At 43.4% G+C, this 18,133-nt stretch overlaps 1 protein-coding gene across 2 annotated transcripts in view; it reads right to left on the bottom strand.

Annotated features, from left to right (window-relative positions):
* The window catches only part of RCAN2 (regulator of calcineurin 2), a 267,201-nt gene that overhangs the window by 13,962 nt on the left and 235,106 nt on the right, over positions 1–18,133 (bottom strand). For both annotated transcript variants that reach the window (XM_043907651.1, XM_043907652.1), the window contains 2 exons: positions 9,165–9,338; positions 7,951–8,122 (listed from right to left, as the gene is read on the bottom strand). In XM_043907651.1, the coding sequence (XP_043763586.1) occupies positions 7,951–8,122; positions 9,165–9,338 (346 nt within the window). The remainder of the gene's footprint in view (positions 1–7,950; positions 8,123–9,164; positions 9,339–18,133) is intronic.

The following is an 18,133-nucleotide window of genomic DNA, read 5'->3' on the forward strand; positions in this document are numbered from 1 at the left end:
AATGGAAACAGCGAGAGACTTTATTTTCTTGGGCTCCAAAATCACTGCAGATGGTGACTGCACCATGATATCAAAAGATGCTTGTTCCTTGGGAAAAAAGCTATGAGCAACCTAGACAGCATATTAAAAAACAGAGACATTACTTTGCCAACAAAGGTCCGTTTAGTCAAAGCTATGGTTTTTCCAGTGGTCACGTATGGATGTGAAAAGCTATAAAGAAAGCTGAGCACCAAAGAATTGATGCTTTTGAACTGTGGTGCTGGAGAAGACTCTTCAGAGTCCCATAGACTGGAAGATCAAACCAGTCAATCCTAAAGGAAACCAGTCCTGAATATTCATTGGAAGGGCTGATGCTGAAGCTGAAATTCTAATACTCTGGCCACCTGATGTGAAGAACTGACTCATCGGAAAAGACCCTGATGCTGGGAAAGATTGAAGGCAGGAGGAGAAGAGGATGAGATGGTTGGATGGCATCACCAGCTGAATGGACATGAGTTTGAGCAAGCTTCGGGAGTTGGTGATGGACAGGGAAGCCTGGTGTGCTTCCATGGGGTTGCAACGAATCGGACACAACTGAGCAACTGAACTGAGTGTGTGTCTGTTAATCCCAAACTCCTAATTTATCCCTCCTCCAGTCTTCCCCTTTTGGTAACCATAAATTTGTTTTCAATGTCTGTGAGTCTGTTTCTCTTTTGTAATTTCATTTGTATCATTTTTTTAGATTTCACGTATAAGTGACATCATATAATATTTGCCTTTCTCTGTCTGACTACACTTAGTATGATAATCTCTAGTCCATCTATGGAGCCATAAATGGCATTATTTCATTCTTTTTTCTGGCTGAGTATATTCCCTTGTATCTCTATACCACATCTTTTTCATTCATTCATCTGTTGACAGACACTTAAGATGGCTTCCGTTTCTTGGCTATTGTAAATAGTGCTGCTATGAACATTGGAGGCCTGTGTCTTTCTGAATTACAGTTTTTGTCTTTTCCAGATATATGCCTAGGGGTGGGATTGCTAGAATAGGCGGTAGTTCTATTTTTAGTTTTTTAGGGAACCTCCTATTTTTAGTTTTTTAAGGAACCTCCACACTGTTCTCCATAGTGGCTGCACCGATTTACATTCTCACCAACAGTGCAGGAGGGTTCCCTTTTCTCCACACCTTCTCCAGCATTAACTATTTGTAGACTTTTTGATGATGGCTATTCTGACTGGTGTGATACTCATCTTGCAATTTTGATCTGCATAGAAAGCTTCTTCTGTTTTACATAGACCTGTCCTTTAAAAAGAACAGAGGATGGTGAATCTGATCCACATGTCCTGCATGACATTAGAGGAGAGCATCAAACTCGCCTTAAAGAGCCAAGGCCTTGCATATGCTTTGGGAAGTGCCAATAAGCAGAGAAATGAATTCTAAAGAAACAAAATGTCTAAGTTGGCCTGTATTTTTTAAAAATATCCTTTGGCAACAATCTGGAATTGCTTCTGGAGAAATAATTTTGTTCTTCAAGAGATCGCCCTGGTTTTTCAAAAACTTTGCACTCCTTAAGGCAAGGGTGCTGGCTCCATTAATCCTTTCTGTGTCTCACCAGGGGCAGAGGGACATATTCTAACTTACAAGCTGTGTAGCCTTTGGCAAATTACTTATCCATTCTATGCCTCACGTTCCCCAGCTGTATAAATGAGGAGAATTATAACACCTTCTCTTAGAGTCGCTGCGAATGTTAAATGAGATAATCTATTTAGTAAGGTGTTTAGAACAGTGCCTGACACACAGTAAGCCCCATATATCAGTTTTAGCCAGTTTCTGTTTACATTTTCCCCCTAATTTATCTATTTTACTTACTTTCTCTTCTGGATGAAAAACAGAACAGATGGTCATGGAGACAGTGGTTAAAAATGTTTGAAACTGTGCCTTTCCTATTTTCCAGACTATGATCCTATTCTCACTAACACAAACAGAACAAAGAGATGCTTCCCCAGTGTTACGTGGCCCTGGGCTCACACCGAAATCCATTAAGGATTTCAAAGGAAACCCACAAGCTTGGGTTTGATCATGGTCCTTTTGTGATCATACTGTTCCCACCATGCTTGTTTCAAGAGCCTTTTTAGAAGCCCTGGGGAGCATGACTTGTCCCTCTCTGGAAGAGAGTCACCAGTGTTCCTTTCTTCAAGAACAAGGTGCCGTTTTGCCCCTTCCTGTCTGATGCAAGAACTGTGTCCTCCCTCTCCCATTTATCCTCCATGAAACGGTCTAAATAACACGCTGTTGCGTGTTGTATTTCCATTGCAAATACACGTGTCAAAGCTTCCACAAGCCAGCTGGTTTGCCAAAGTGATCCTGGACCCGAGGGCCATATGACTCCAGACCTCTGCTCTGAGATGCTCTTTCTTTAGACTTTTCCTCAGCATCCTTATATTTCTGCATCCCTTCTCAGTCACTCAGCTGGACCAATTTAGCACCATTAGTCACTCCTCGGAAGGAAGCAAAACTCCATTCCTTTGATCATTTGAGTTGCTTTGCTCGCATTCTAATTTATGTCTCTACTCCTGGAACTAAGGTAGTCATCCTTAACATGGAATGACTTATAATTTGTTACTGAAATGATTCTGCCTAAGGATTAAAAATGAATTTTATGAAATCATTTTTTTTTTTTTTTCTAAATGGAAATGCTGAAAGTCCTCTTGGTGGAGAAAACACTAATTTAGTGCTGCCTGACTCAGTCTGGCTAAAGCCATAAAACAGCAACAGTTTGCCAGTGAAGAAATTATCTCTGGAGGTAGGGGGAGGGGCAGGCGGTGGTGGGTAATAGGTCTGATTCATTCATTCATTCATTCATTCAGTATTTATAGAGCATCTACTATGTGCAAACTGCTATCAGGCACTGGGAATATCAAAATGAACAAAACATGCATTCTCCCCTCAAAAAAGCAGGGGAGACAGAAAGATGAACAATAGAAAATTACCAGAAGGGGAAGTGAGCGTTTGTGGAAAGTGGCAGGGGACCAAAGTAGCTCCCGGCCATGGCACCTGGTTGGGGAGGGGGCAGAGCTATGGGTCGGGGGACTCAGTGTGTGGACCTCCTCTCATCACTGCAGCTGAAACAGCGGCCAGAGGCCCAGGCTTCTACTAGAACCTGAGTGAGATTTTTCAGTTCAGTTGTTGGATATAAATCGTTTATCTGTGTGGAGTGTAGAAGCCTTAAGGACACCGGAAAAGGACACGTGGATAATGAAATGAAAGAGAAACAACCTTAAACTGCGGACAAACAATGGAGAAAAAGATAAAGAGAAGACACCCAAACTGCAGCTGTTCTACGGGACATGATGTCAGTCAACTGTAAAGAGCAGGAGACCCTCCATATTCACTCTTGCACACACTGCACATAGGCCTTCATTTACACACTTATCAGGCCCTGGGTCAGCCTTTCTGGAAGTTATGATGGTGTTAGAGGTGACTGTCAATGCAGGTTTGGGCTACATGTTCTGCCCCTCTCAGAGCAGAGACGGCCTAAAGCCCACCCAGGCAGCCAGGGTGGGCTCTACGCTTAATAGAGGCCATTGGATCTGGTCAAGTGGTGATCAGAAGAGCCAGGGACATTTGTCTCTGCCTCCAACTAGCTGCATCACCGTGGGCAAGTGCGCTCACCCCTCTACTGCTCAGTGGTCTGATCTGAAAAATGGGGATATTAACAGAGCCTATGTCTGTGTTGACTGCACAGCAGGATACTTCAAAGCTGGTAGATTTACTTGGTGAAGTAAATTTACTCCAAGATTTACTTGGAGAAGACTCTTCAGAGTCCCTTGGACTACAAGGAGATCAAACCAGTCAATCCTAAAGGAAACCAACCCTGAATATTCACTGGAAGGACTGAGGCTGAAGCTGAAGTGCCCACACTTTGGCCACATGATGCGAAAAGCGGACTCGTTGGAAGAGATCTGATGCTGGGAAAGATTGAAGGCAGGAGGAGAAGGGGACGACAGAAGATGAGATGGTTGGATGGCATCATCAACTCAATGGATATGAGTTTGAGCAAATTCCAGGAGATAGTGAAGGACTTGGAAGCCTTGCGTGCTGTAGTCCATGGGGTTGCAAAGGGTCAGACACGACTGAGCGACTGAATGACAACAAAAGGGAAGGTGACGGTCACAGGTTAAGCCATAAAATTAAGGCCAAAGGCATGCATTTTTAACACTATTGATAAATTACTCACAATTCTAAAAAGAAGCCCTCTTTTTTTCTGTCTCTTTAAGGTCACTTTCTTCCTACTTCCTTGCTCCTCTGTCCCATGCCCTGTGAGCAGCCCTTCTGAGGCCTGATCCCACTGCCTCCACTCCTGCTTCTGTCAGTCCCAGGTTACACTGGTCCCCGGCGCTGGCCTCAGACCGGGGACTCAGCTCCACGAGCCAGTGAGGTGGTCTGAGACTTGCCCTTATATTCCCTTTGCATCATGTTCTGTGACCATTAGCTATAGATCAATTTTCTTTCTGGCTCTAGATTAAAAATGATTTGAATTTACTGGATTACAGGCTCCAAGTGAGTGGACCTGAGGCCAGCTGGGATCTGAAAGTCTGACAGCCTGGGCCTCCTTTATAGAGAGTGAAATAGGAAGAGTACTGCCGTGGGGCCCTGGTCCTGTCACTGGCGTCCTTCCTGCTTCCCTCTCAGGGCCTCAGGCTCCCCTCCTGTGAAATGCAAGTTGGCAGTGACCCCTTAGGTCCTCCAAGTGTGCTCAGGTGCTCAGTCATGTCCATCTCTTTGTCTCCCCATGGACTGTAGCCTGCCAGGCTCCTCTGGCCATGGGATTCTCCAGACAAGAACACTGCAGTGAGTTGCCATTTCCTCCTCCAGGGGATCTTCCTGACCCAGGGATCAAACGTGCGTCTCTTGAGTCTCCTGCATTGGCAGGCAGATTCTTTACCACTAGCGCTACCTGGGAACCCCTAGGCCCTCTAGCCAAGACCTCAGTGATTCTATGTAGAGCTCTGTTTGCTGACGTTCAAAACAGATGTACAGATGTTCAACTGTGTTGTTAAAATCTTGGCAGTCAAGCCAGCAGCTTGAAGGATAGCAGCTTTCATGGTCCTGCTTTTAAAGTGTTCTGAGTGGGACTTCTCTGGTGGTCCAGTGGTTAAGAATCCACCTGCCAATGCAGGGGACTTGGGTTCGATCCCTAGTCCGGGAAGATCCCACATGCTGAGGGCAACTAAGCTCCTGTGCCACAAGTACTGAGTCTGTGCTCCAGGGCCCAGGGCTGCAACTACTGAAGCCGAGTACCCTAGAGCCTGTGCTCCACAACAAGAGAAGCCGCCACAAGGAGACGCCTGCACATCATGACTAGAGAGTAGTCCCCACTTACTGCAACTAGAGAAAGCCTGCGTGCAGCAATGAAGACAGCACAGCCAAAAAGAATAAATAAATAAAATTAAACTAAAAATAAAGTATCCTGAAATGACTGGGGGAAATGGGTCACAGGCTTGACTTCAGCAGACCTGAGTTATTTCACACACTCTACAACATTTGCACATATCACACCCAAGGCTCTCTTGGGAGTGGTGGTGGTGGGTTAATCAGTAAGTCGTGTTTGACTCTTGTGACCCCATGGACTGTAGCCCGCCAGGCTCCTCTGTCCATGGGATTCTCCAGGCAAGAGTACTGGAGTGGGTTGTCATTTCCTTCTCCAGGGGATCTTCCCAACCCAGGAATTGAATCCGGGTCTCCTGCACTACAGGCAGATTCTTGGAGTTAGTCATAGGATGGGAGTGTATATGCTCGGAATTCCTGTATGTGGACCAGACTTTCAAGGAAATCACATTCCACAAACATCTCCCTTATTACTGCTTCTTTTATCAGCCCATCTTGGTAGTTGGATACCTCCTGCTTCTCAGTAATAGAAACCAATAGCTATTTTAAAGGCTCCGAGAAGCTGAGTGACTAGACAGTGATTACAAAGAAACTCCCCAAAGACACTGCTGTTGAAAGTGCTGTAATCTAACTTTAAGGCCACACATGGGACAGCCAGTAATTCTCTTGCAGGAAGTAATTATTCATCACGTCAGCCTCATATCAATCTGAAGAGCCAGTAGGATGATCAGCTTTTCCTGAATTGCCTGGGGATTTCTTGGTTTTAGCATCACAAGTTCGCAGGAATCCCCTAAGTCTGAGGGCACCAAGACAGTGGGTCACCCTCATACTCAGGATTCTTAAATTTCAGGGTATGCAACAATCAATTTAAAAAAAGTGAAAGTGAAAGTCAGTCATGTCCTACTCTTTGAAAGGCCATGGACTGTAGCCTTCTTGGCTCCTCTGTCCATGGGATTTTCCAGGCAAGAATACTAGAGTAGGTAGCCGTTCCCTTCTCCAGGGGATCTTCCTGACCCACGGATGAAACTCTAGTCTCCGGCATTGCAGGCAGACTCTTTACCATCTGAGTCATCATGAAAACCCATATGTGTTATTAAAACTTGAGATTTCTGGGGTGAGAGATAATAATGCCAAATGTTTTCCTTCTCTAAGAAATACTGGTAAGAACTTATTATAAATTTATCATCCCTGGCATTCGACTACCAATGGTTCTTGAACTCATCTGCACATCAGAATCACCTGATGTGCAGGTGATTTTTTTTTTTAAATACTGATGCTTGATTTGATCCAAATCAGTTAAATTAGAATTTCTGGGGTGTGCAGTCAGCCCCCTCTCACACTGGGAGAACCACCAGTACAGACAGCAGATACAATGACTATTATTTACTTTCAGATCTTCGGTGCTTAAAAGCTCAGCTGCCACCTGGTTGTGGCCCACCCACTTTCCACCATTTCCCCTCTTGGTATAATATAGGAAAACTACTTTGGAGTACAAGGTGGCACCATCAGCTGAAACTGAGGATAGTATCCCTTCTAGGTATAAAAACACAGGCTTTTGGATAACTGTGTAAGAAATACGTACAAGAATGTTAATTGCAACTTGGATTGTAATGGCAAGAAACTGGAAATCATCTGAACGGCCATCAGCAGGGGAGTGGATGAATACCCAGTGGTAATGGACTTGCCCGATGGAATACTGCACCATAGTGAAAACGAAAGCATCCAAGCTACAGGTACCAACATCAGAACAAAATGACCATAGATTTTTTCTAAAGTTAGAGGCTAATGCGACTGGCTTCCCTGGGGGTCTTAGAGGTGTCACTTTGCAGATAGATTGTTTTGTAGCCAAGGATTCCTGGGCATACCGTGGCAGCAGTTAAACAAGGTTGCACAGTCTAGAAGCCTTGTGCCAGCTGGTAGAGCCCATTTTGCCTGTTTTGCAATCTTAAAACATCTGCACTGCAATCCAGAAGCTGGGACTGACATTTCAGTGCCAGTTCCTGAATTGCTTTTGAACAGGTACAAAGTCTGATGCTGCGTTTTCATTCATCATCCCTCTGGCTGTCTACATACAGAGATAAATTCATTAGGGAGGCAGATGTTGGACTTCCCTGGTGGCTCAGTGGTAAAGAATCCGCCTGCCAATGCAGGAGACACATGGGTTCGATCCCTGGTCCCGGAAGATCCCACATGTTGAGGAGCAACTAAGCCCGTGTGCCACAGCTATTGAGCGTGTGCTCCAGGGTCCGGGAGCAGCAACTACTGAGCCCATGTGTTGAACTTCTGAAACCCTTGCACCCTAGAGCCTGTGTTCTGCAACAGGAGAAGCCGCTGAAATGAGAAGCCCTCCCACTGCAACTGGAGAGTAGCCTTGCTTCACCACAAGTACAAAAAAGCCCGCAGAGCAACAAAGAACCAGCACAGCCAAAAATAAATATATAAATCCACATTAAAAAAATTATGAGAAAAAAAAGAAATGCAGATGTCATAAGGAAGCCAGGATTTTAGGATGGTTCATCTTGTTCAGCTTTTCTAAGCAGCTGCCAAATGTTTATTTCCAGAAAGGGCCACAGAGCTTACCTGGTCCTAGTTTGGCCACGGCATAGAGGAGGTCATAGTTAAGGACGGGTGTGGCATCGCTGATGGGCTGCCAGCCGACGGGCGGAGAGGCAGGGGGTGAGATGAGGAACTGTTTGGCAGGCTGTGGTGGAGCCAAATGCAGTTTGTCTCCGTCTGTCTCTGGAGTCTGAACCTTTCAAACACAGGAGAAATGAAGGCGCATTATTCATTTTGGCTTCAGATATGCCGTGCTGTTCCACTGGGATGCAGAGCCTGGCCTTTAGCCTGTGACAAATGAACCAATGAACCAGGCTGCCATAATAATGACTATACTGACCACACACCACGGGCTCAGTTATCTCACTTGATTCTTAAAACAGTGGATCTCAGCCTTTAGCTGCATAAGAATGTCCTGGGAAGCTTACTAAGACAGAGGGCTGACCCCCACTCCTGGAGTTTCTGAGTCAGTTGATGGGGTCAGGGTCAGAGAATCTGCATTGCTAACGAATTCCCAGGTGATGCTGATGCTGCTGCTGGTCCTCAGACCTTTCCTTTTCTTCCCTTCTTTCTCTCCCCTCTGTGTCCCCCCCCCCCCATCCTTCCTTCATATCCTTTTTCCTTCCTTCCATCTCTCTCTCTCCCTTCCTCTCTTTCTCTTTTAATTGAGGTGATATTCACATAACTTGAAATTAAGCCATTTTAAACTGAACAATTTCGGTGGCATTTAGTCTATGCTCAGTGCCGTGCAATCACCACTCCTATCGAGATTCAAAGTATTTTTATTACTCCAGAGGAAACCCTGGACCCATTAAACAGTTACTACCATTTCTGTCTCCAGCAGTGTGATGAGCCCAGTCTTATTACAAGTATTAGCTGGTCTTCATTGGGCATTTATTTACAAAATGCTAAGCACTTTAACACACAATAAGTCATTTAATCCTCATGACAGAGTAAGGAGTATGTCATCATCCCCATTTTGCAGATGGGGAAACTGAGGCCCAGTGAGGTTATATAACTTGCCTAGATTAGAACCAAGGCTGTCGTGGGCCCTCAGAGCCTGTTTTCTAAACCACTATGTTGTCCCTGCCTGGGAACCATGATATAAATTTATTTTTTAGTGAACTAATTACAGACTACAAAGCAATCTGAAAGTAGCAAGGGATTCATTTACATTTTGAAAAGGTAAAAAGACAATGTAGGGCAGATGGATTAACTCTGGAAAAGAATGATCTTACCTGGGCAAAGTAGAGTTTTAACTTTTTCCCTCTGAATTGGGTTTCATGAAGCTCTATCCTGGCTCGGGCTGCAGACTTGGGATTGCTGAAGTTTATTCGCACACGTCTGAAACTCTTGAACAGCTGGAACGTCACACAGTCATCGTAAGTCCGGAACAGACCCTCAAATTTCTCCTGATAAAAACAAACATAGAGGAAAATCCATTGGTCACATACCTTGTCCGATGCCAGACCTGACAAAAACAAATGAGCAAGTAAATAAATAGGCTCTTCCTAACATAAAATTCAAACAGAACGCTGTAACATATTTTTTCCATCTGTTCTGTTACCAGGTGCTAGACATGCCTGTGGATTCTGTCATAGGGTTCATAATCGGGGTCCAGGGATTCACAGGAAAGAAGTGAATGGGGTTGGAAATGCATGAAAAACTGACAATTATGTTGAGTGTTTCAACACAGATGTGTTTGTTTCCGGGACGGGTATCAGAACGGTCAAAGGTTCCCAAAGGAGTCCACTATCTCCAAAATATTAGACCTACTGAGTGAATCATGTGGTCAACATTGCTAGTGATCGTCAAGTTTGAGGACACTGTTCTTGCCTAAAAATATAAGAGTTCACACAACCCCAAACACTTCTACTAGTCAGGCAGTGCCGTGTGATTAGTTCTGGCCAATGAAATGGGTACAGAAGGCAGGAAAGCCCTTTAGAAAATTTTCAGCCTCTTTCCCTGAAGATGTCATGTGCTCTAGACAGTAGGAAAGTCAGGATAGGATTTTGCTCAGCCTGGGTTCCTGAGTGGCTCTGTGGAGCAGAAATACCTTCTTCCCAAATCCCACCCCACATAGCTGACTTCACCTCAACAAAGGAAAAGAACTCTCTACTGTATTAAAACTGAGATTTGAAAAAAATAAAACAAAAAAACTGAGATTTGTGAATTAGTTTATTTGTGCAGCACCACCAAACCTATCACAAAGCAATAATTTAAAATTTTCGGTTTGATACAAACTTCAATTCAACTGAACAAATATCTATTCAATGCTTACTTTATACAAAGGATAGTCTCTGAGTCTTAGGAGGATACAGAAGTGAGAATCATTTTGTTCCAACTCTCAATGATCTAATAATCTAAGGTGACAGGCAGGCAGACACAAATAAGAGAACACCCATAAGACTGGTAAAAGACATAAAAGGAAAACTAAACAAAGTATATGAACACCATCTATCTGGTTCCTCTTAGCTTCAAAAAAAAGATTATTGTAAGAAACAAAAACAGTGCATGTTAAGATACTCTGTGTTCTTAATGGAGAAATAGCCACTAAGGAAATAATTTCTATTTAAAAAAATGGCTGATTCTTTCATTTCTACAATAAAAGATATTTTGTCACAAGGGTGAGTTCAAGTAGGAATGAAGATGCATGAAAGATTAATATGGCAAGATTCACTGCACTAGGATTTGTAAGGGACCTAAGAGATAATTAACTCAGCCTTTCCCTTCTCAACTCCATCATTTTACAAATCAGGACCCTGAGGTGTGAAGAGATGAGGGCCTGCCCACGGACACCCAGGCACTTGCTGGCAGAGCCAGAACCAGAATACAGAGATGTTTTCAATTACATCAGTAATTACCCTGACAGATGGAGAGGAAGAGGTTGCTGCCTTAATAAAAGCAAGAGATGGAGAGCAATAAGCTGCCCCGGGCTCTTGTGTGACCACATCTAAGAGAATCGACAAGGTGATTCTCTTAGGGGTGAGAGAACCACTGCCCTCCGAGGCCGCGTGGGAAGAGCGACAACCAAGTGAACTGGTCTCAGACCCTCAAGACCAAGGCTTGTGATCCTTCCAAAGGCTGCTGCCCATTTCTGAGATGCTCCATTGTGTCGCCAGCCACGTGTGCATTTGTGCTAAATCACTTCAGTTGTGTCTCACTCTTTGTGACCCTGTGGACTGTAGCCTACCGAGCTCCTCTATCCATGGGATTTCCCAGGCAAGAATTCTGGAGTGGGTTGCCATGCTCTCCTCCTGGGGATCTTCCCAACCCAGGGATCGAACCTGTGTCTCCTGCGACTCCTGCATTGCAGGTGGACTCTTGATCACTGAGTCGCGGGGGAAGCCCATGGCCCACCACAGTTCCTCCCATTTTGACTCATGACTACACACATGTTTCTTTTTTTTTGTATGCATGTATTAGCTTTTTTTGTTTGTTTGTTTAGATATAAGGATGTTTATTGAAACGTGGCCATGGCAATATTTTTTTAAAGAATTTGAATGTCATGAATGGGAAAACTTTATTTCAAAGCATTTTGTCACATTCTTTAAATTGAATAAAAGAGTTTTTACATTCTATTGTGCTTTACATTTTTCAAAAGTTTCACACACATGATTTCATGTAACTCCATTATACCCCTTCTCAAAACAGGTTTATTTTTTTCCCCAGTCTCATGACATTTGTGGAGATATTTGAGGGGTTCTCGCTTCCCTTTTCCGGCTCTGTTCTTACTCCTCTTTCTCTAGCAAGAACAAAACAGAAATCTTTCCTTGTTTGTTCCTTAGGTAGTTTTTATTCTCCACTCTCAAGCCTTGGGATGAGTCAACTCCCAGGCTGGGGGCCTCAGTCACGAGTCCCAGGGGGAAGAAACTGCAGCCAGAGGACAGAAAAATATTACCATGTCCCTAGTGGGAACCTGGGCATCAAAGCCATAGAAGATTTGCTGTAAAAGCAAGCAAATTTATTTATAAAGTTTTAAAAAATTTTTATTGACCTATTTATTGGCTGTGCTGTATCTTCATTGATGTGCAAGCTCTTCTCTAGTTGCAGCGAGCAGGGGCTACGCTGTAATTGCGGTGCTCAGGCTTCTTATTGCGGTCGCTTCTCTTGTTGGTCGGCAGGGTCTTGGCTCAGTCAGTTTCCGTTTCCGGGCTATAGAGCACATGCTCAATAGTTGTGATGTACCAGCTTAGTTGCTCAGCAGGGTGTGGGATTTTCCTGGACCAGGCATCGAACCAGTGTCTCCTGCATTGGCAGGTGGATTCTTCACCACTGAACCAGCAGGGAAGCTCCCCCAGGGTTTTTTTTAAGGCATTTCCCACCCCCCACTACTGTGTTTTGCTGAACAAGGATCCTGGTGAATAAAAATGTTTTCTGGTTCCTCGCAAAAGGAAATAGTCTCACCAGGTGAAATCCAAGATGGCAGTTTGATTAATTTGAGGCTTTTCAGGAATGGAAGGAATTAAACTGAAAGCTCTTATCTCTATCTTTTCAGACAAAATCTGTAGGTGTTCTTTGTGGGTCTAATTTTTTCCACTCCAGTCTAGGAGTTTCCTTCCTATGCCCCTACCCTCACCCCAACACCAGGACCTCAGCATAGGTGTCAAGACCAGCCTTGGAGGGAGAGGTGTTTTTTCCTTGGAGTCTAATTCTTTGCTTTTTGTTTTATACATCTTCTTTATGCCTCACACCTCAGCTGTTTGGCCTCAAAAGCCTGAAGGAGGAAGGGATGGAGGAGGCCAGGCTTCAGGCTTAGGGCAGGGGTGACATGAATATCAGATGTCAGTTATGACGATAATTGTTTTCTCCACTACTTCTCCAAAAAAGGCTCCAGGCAGCAAGCTGGAGATGGGAGGTGACAGAAGGCTCTCTGATATGTCTTGTTTTGGGCTTAGACCAAAATAGCAAAGGAAGTCTTCCACCAGAACTGGGGTGTGTCCCAGAGCTCAGAGACCAGGGTTTTCACTGACCCATCTGGAGACCATTTCTAAAATGATAATAGTAATAAGCAACTAACATGTACTTGGCTTGTCCACTCTGCACAGGCCTTTTGAGAACTTGTAGTGTTGAGGGTGACAATTGGCCAAGCATTGGTAATTTGCTGGTCATCTCTATTTTTTTCCACTAGTGACATGACAAGCATTTCATTTGCTAAGGCAGCAGGATGCCAGACCAAACTGGCGAGAGGCAGATCCAATTCAGTGAAGGTGCCAGGTGTATCCTTAGGCAAAGCTGTGACTTGATCAGAGCAAGTCCCGGGGGTCCTCCACTTGCTTTTACAGCAAATCTTCTATGGCTTTGATGCCCAGGTTCCCACTAGGGACATGGTAATATTTTTCTGTCCTCTGGCTGCAGTTTCTTCCAGCCTGGTACCCCACAAACACAATAAATTCATTTCCTCAACAGTTAATCTCTTTTTAGCCACTGGTTTGCATAAAACTCTATAGCAGTGATCTCAAACTCTAGTCTCTGGACTTCTTCACACACATAAATAAATGATAGAGGATCCTAAAGAACTGTGGTTTTATTTTTCAGTTTATTTCATTGAAGTATACTTGATTTACAATGTTGTGTTAATTTTTGCTGGGCAGCAAAGTGATTCAGTTATATATATATACATACTTCTTCATATTCTTTTCCATTATGGTTTATTCAGGATATTGAATACAGTTCCCTGTGCTATACAAAAGGACCTTGTTTTTTATCCATCCTATGTATAACAGTTTCTTGTTTACACTCAAATCTTTCAATCATGTCTGACTCTTTGAGACCCTATGGACTATAGCAGCCCACCCGGCTCCTCTGTCCATGGAACTTTTCAGGAAAGAATCCTGGGGTGGGTTGCCGTTTCCTCCTCCAGGGGATCCTCCCAACCCAGAGACTGAACCTGAGTCTCCTGGGGCTTTTGCATTGCAGGTGGATTCTTTACCCATTGAGCCACTGGGGAAGCCCATATAATAGTTTGCAACCTGCTAATCCTAAACTCCCAATCCATCCCTCCCAAGTGCAGTTTAAGAAAGTGAAAGTGAAAGTGAATTCGCTCAGTCGTGTCCGACTCTTTGCGACCCCATGGACTGTAGCCTACCAGGCTCCTCCGTCCATGGGATTTTCCAGGCAAGAGTACTGGAGTGGGTTGCCATTTCCTTCTCCAGAGGATCTTCCCAACCCAGGGATTGAACCTGGGTCTCCCGCATTGTAGGCAGACAATTTACCATCTGAGCCACTAGGGAAGTCAAGTACAGCTTAGAGCATCTTAAAACATTTTCTCAAGTCACCCAATGTATTTTCATATACCACAGAATGACTTTAAATGGACATCCCATTTTGTTATTCAGATTATTGAAAAGGCATGTGCTCACGAACAAAGATTGATAAAAACTAACAACATTTATGGCTTCATTAAGGACATTCTGAAGTAAAATTGGTATTTTTATTTATTGCATTCCTTTTCCTTTTTTAAATAAAAACTTTGAGTGTGTAGTTGTGAAGACTACCAGTACTAATAGTATAGTTCAATGCCACTGCATTGACTCAAACCTAAGCACCAGCAGTTTTATTCACATCTGCTTTCGCACCATGGGTGTAAGTGTCAACGTGGCTGAAGAAGCAGATAATGTCTTAGTATTATTATTATTGGAATATCAATAGTTTTGACCTCATGGGATATGGTCTTGGGAACTCCCAGGAGTGCACAGACCACCCTTTGAGAGCTGCTATACAGTAGGACCTCAGAAAAGGTAAGACAAGGGGTCTGGTGAGACTACATGATAGAGGTCAAAGAATGGTCTGCCTCCATTTGAGTGATGCCCAGGGGATACGGGTTGTCAAGAGCAATCTAGGATTTGGTAGGGGAGGATGTTGAGGAGTTATTTTAGAACACAAATTGTACTCTCAGGAAAATTAACAAGGAGCTCTAGAGAAGAAAGTGAGAGAGGCTAGGAGACGGAGTTTGTAGGAAAAGAAGGACCAGGGATGAAGAGTGGAGCTGGATGAGACATGAACACAGGGGAGGGTGCTGTGTCAATGGGGAGTATTCTGAGTAATGTACACCCGTAGTAGGGTAGACGAGATAACCAGCAAGGAAGGGTGCGATAGCTGTTAAGACCATGCAGGGCTGGGGTGCTTGGTGTCCAAAGAATAGTCCGGTATTTTTACCCTCATCAATATTTATCAGCTTCATTCTTTATATAGCAAGAACTATAAGGTGCATATAAAGACATTCCAGGCAGTATGCCTGAAAGTTGTGGAAGGGACTGCTTACAGAGAATGTAGACCCAAGGCAAACTCAGGTCTTATTTGAAATCAAATAATACTATGGTTTCAAATATGAACAGTCTGGAATTTAAAATTTTCTACTTTAAATGTAATTGCTTTTCTTGAGTGGTCTGGACAGTGCTGAGACAGGTGCAGATGAATTGCTACCACTGGAACCATTTATTGCTTTGCCCAGAGAATTTCAGTGCAATTTTTTTAACCTTCTTATTTCATCTCTGTTGTAATTACTCCTTTATTTATTAAGTGTGCCCTACATTATAAAAGATTCTAACATGGCTTATAAAGACATGGAAGAATGAAATAAAGTGAAATGGAAATTGGATAGAGAAAAAGAAGAAAACAAGAGTAAAGAGATAAAGCCAAAAAGGAGGACTCTTCAGAAAAAGTGAAAAGCTTCTCATCTAATCTTGATTATCTGCCATGAGTGGGCCAACATTTTGCCTCTGATTTTTCTCAACGTTGACATGATACAGTCATCCTCATCAGTTATGCAATTCTCAGGGCCAGTAAGGCAAAGTTGAGGCTGGCCCAAAAACCAGGCAAAAAGATCTGCCCATGGTTCTCATACAGAAGCTCTGGTGATACAGAGAATATTTACATAATATCTGCTGCCCTTAGATATTATAGAACACAGATCAAGTAGCAGGTGGTCTGTTAATCGTTTCCAATCAAAATGGAAGCAGCAATTATTTTTTAAATCAACAGCCTTTAAGAGTCCCCAAGACTTAGGAAGTGATCAATAGATTCTACTTAATTGGTTGACACAAAATCCCAGGTATTTTATAAACTATTAGAATGCTGAAATATTACTTTCAGTTTAATTCTAAACCAGACAGCCTGTAGATAAACAATCTAATATATCATCTGATCTATCTAATATATCATGTGATCTAATATATCATCTCATTAAATCCTCACTAAGGCCCCCTTTGAGGGAGAGTTGGAATTACTATTATCCTGAGTAACACATGAAAGCCAAAGAAGTGAATGACCTTCGCAGAATCACCTAGCTAGTTAGCAAAACCAGAGCTAGTCAGATCAAGTTGTTTATACTACAGCTATATCGTGGATGATGTGCAAACAAGTGAGGAGTCTGAAAAACCAGAAGGAGAAAACCAGCTTTCCTTGTCCATCCAGAAGAACAGTCCTGACCTTGAAAACGTGGCTGCCAGAGAAATGCAATGGTGCCTCTATCTGCATTCCAAACGATGCTTTTTATACCTTTATGTAATTTTTCAATTTTCTCACTTATGATCCCTTTGGGTATAAATTATCTTAATAAGAAATTCAGCGTCCCTCAAAGCCACAAGGCTCTCATCTGTCAGGTAATACCTCCCAGAAACTGCCAAAGACTGAAATAATTCATTTAGGTTTATCACCTCTCAATGGATGCCCCGGATGAGCCCTGTGCAAATCCCATGTTTAAGGATCATACTGGATTTTATAGGCTGCTCAGGAGGGCCTCCTGTCAAAAGGACTGTTACTGTAAATCTTCTGTAATGCAGACTCCTTATGTGAGAGGCATAACCAGGCCTGCGTGGAGGGATTGTTTTTCATCTGTATTTTAACCTGTCAGGATTCCTTAGGCCAGGCAGACTTGTGTTAAATCATGCTTTGTTCCCTTTGTGGTCCTGATATTACCAAAATAAAAAAAAAATCACTGCAAAAGGAGGCTCTCAACCCTTCCTTGCTGATAAAAGAAGTGGACAGACCTCATGTCACATAGAGGCTCAAAAATAGATAGTTCACAAAGCCTTGATCCCTTTCCAATGCAGTCCTTATGAGAAACAAAGATCTAAAACTCAGATCCAAACTCCAAAAGAGCTGCTCTGTCCTAAAACCTCATAGATTCATCATCTCTTTCGGCAGGATGCTTTCTGTGGCCTGTGTTGGTTCTGTTGTTTCATTCCCAACAGCGACCCTAAAGTTCACAGAGACTGGATAACACTGCTGTGTGAGCATTCATGTTTACTCCTTTTTTGTTTTTTAATTTTAAACGGGAGAGCAAGGAGATCAAGCCAGTCAGCCCTAAAAGAAATCAACCCTGAATATTCATTGGAAGGACTGATGCTGAAGCTGAAGTTCCAATACTTTGGCCACCCGATGAGAACAGCTGACTCATTGGAAAAAGGACCCTGATGCTGGGAAAGATTGAAGGCAGGAGAAGAGGGTGACAGAGGATGAGATGGTTGGATGGCATCATGGACTCAATGGACATGAGTTTGAGCAAGCTCCAGGAGATGGTGAAGGACAGGGAAGCCTGGCGTGTTGCAGTCCATGGGGTTGCAAAGAGTTGGACATGACTGAAAAACTGAACAACAACCACTTTTTAAAAAAATTTTGAGGCCACGCCACTTGACACGTGGGACCTCAGTTCCCTGACCAGGGATCAAATCCACATCCCTTGCACTGGAGGCCCAGAGTCTTAACTACTGGACCACCAGAGAAGTCCCCATTTTATTCCTCTTTGTTAAGAAAGTCTCTGTGTCTCTGCTTCCAAGCTGCCGTCTATGCATTTAGAACCAGAAAAACAAAGCTCCCCAAACACCTCCAAAACTAAGAAACTGTACAAGGGCTAGAAACTGGAATGACCTTGGAACAGGGGTGAGTCTAAGTATTGTGCAGCCTGAGGTTTATACAACTTGGGAAGCCCTCTTGAAGCAAAATAATGCAAAATTAGGCACCAACTTGAAATTTGTTTTTTGGGATGAGAGCAAAAAAAATTCATAGGTAATAAATTTTGCAAAATTTACAAGCTATAGATAACCATGGGAACAGGTTGCAGGGCCCTACCAGGGACCTGGTAGAGACCCATGCAAATGAGGGCCCTAGAGCTGCAACTTCAATCATTTCCCAGGAAGTAGGACCAAGAGAATGATAAGTCTCCTGGGCCATCACCAAGTAGTCAGGAGTCTAGGTTTGCAGAACA

The sequence above is a fragment of the Cervus elaphus genome, chromosome 7 (assembly GCF_910594005.1).
Source record: "Cervus elaphus chromosome 7, mCerEla1.1, whole genome shotgun sequence".
NCBI classification, from domain to species: domain Eukaryota; kingdom Metazoa; phylum Chordata; class Mammalia; order Artiodactyla; family Cervidae; genus Cervus; species Cervus elaphus.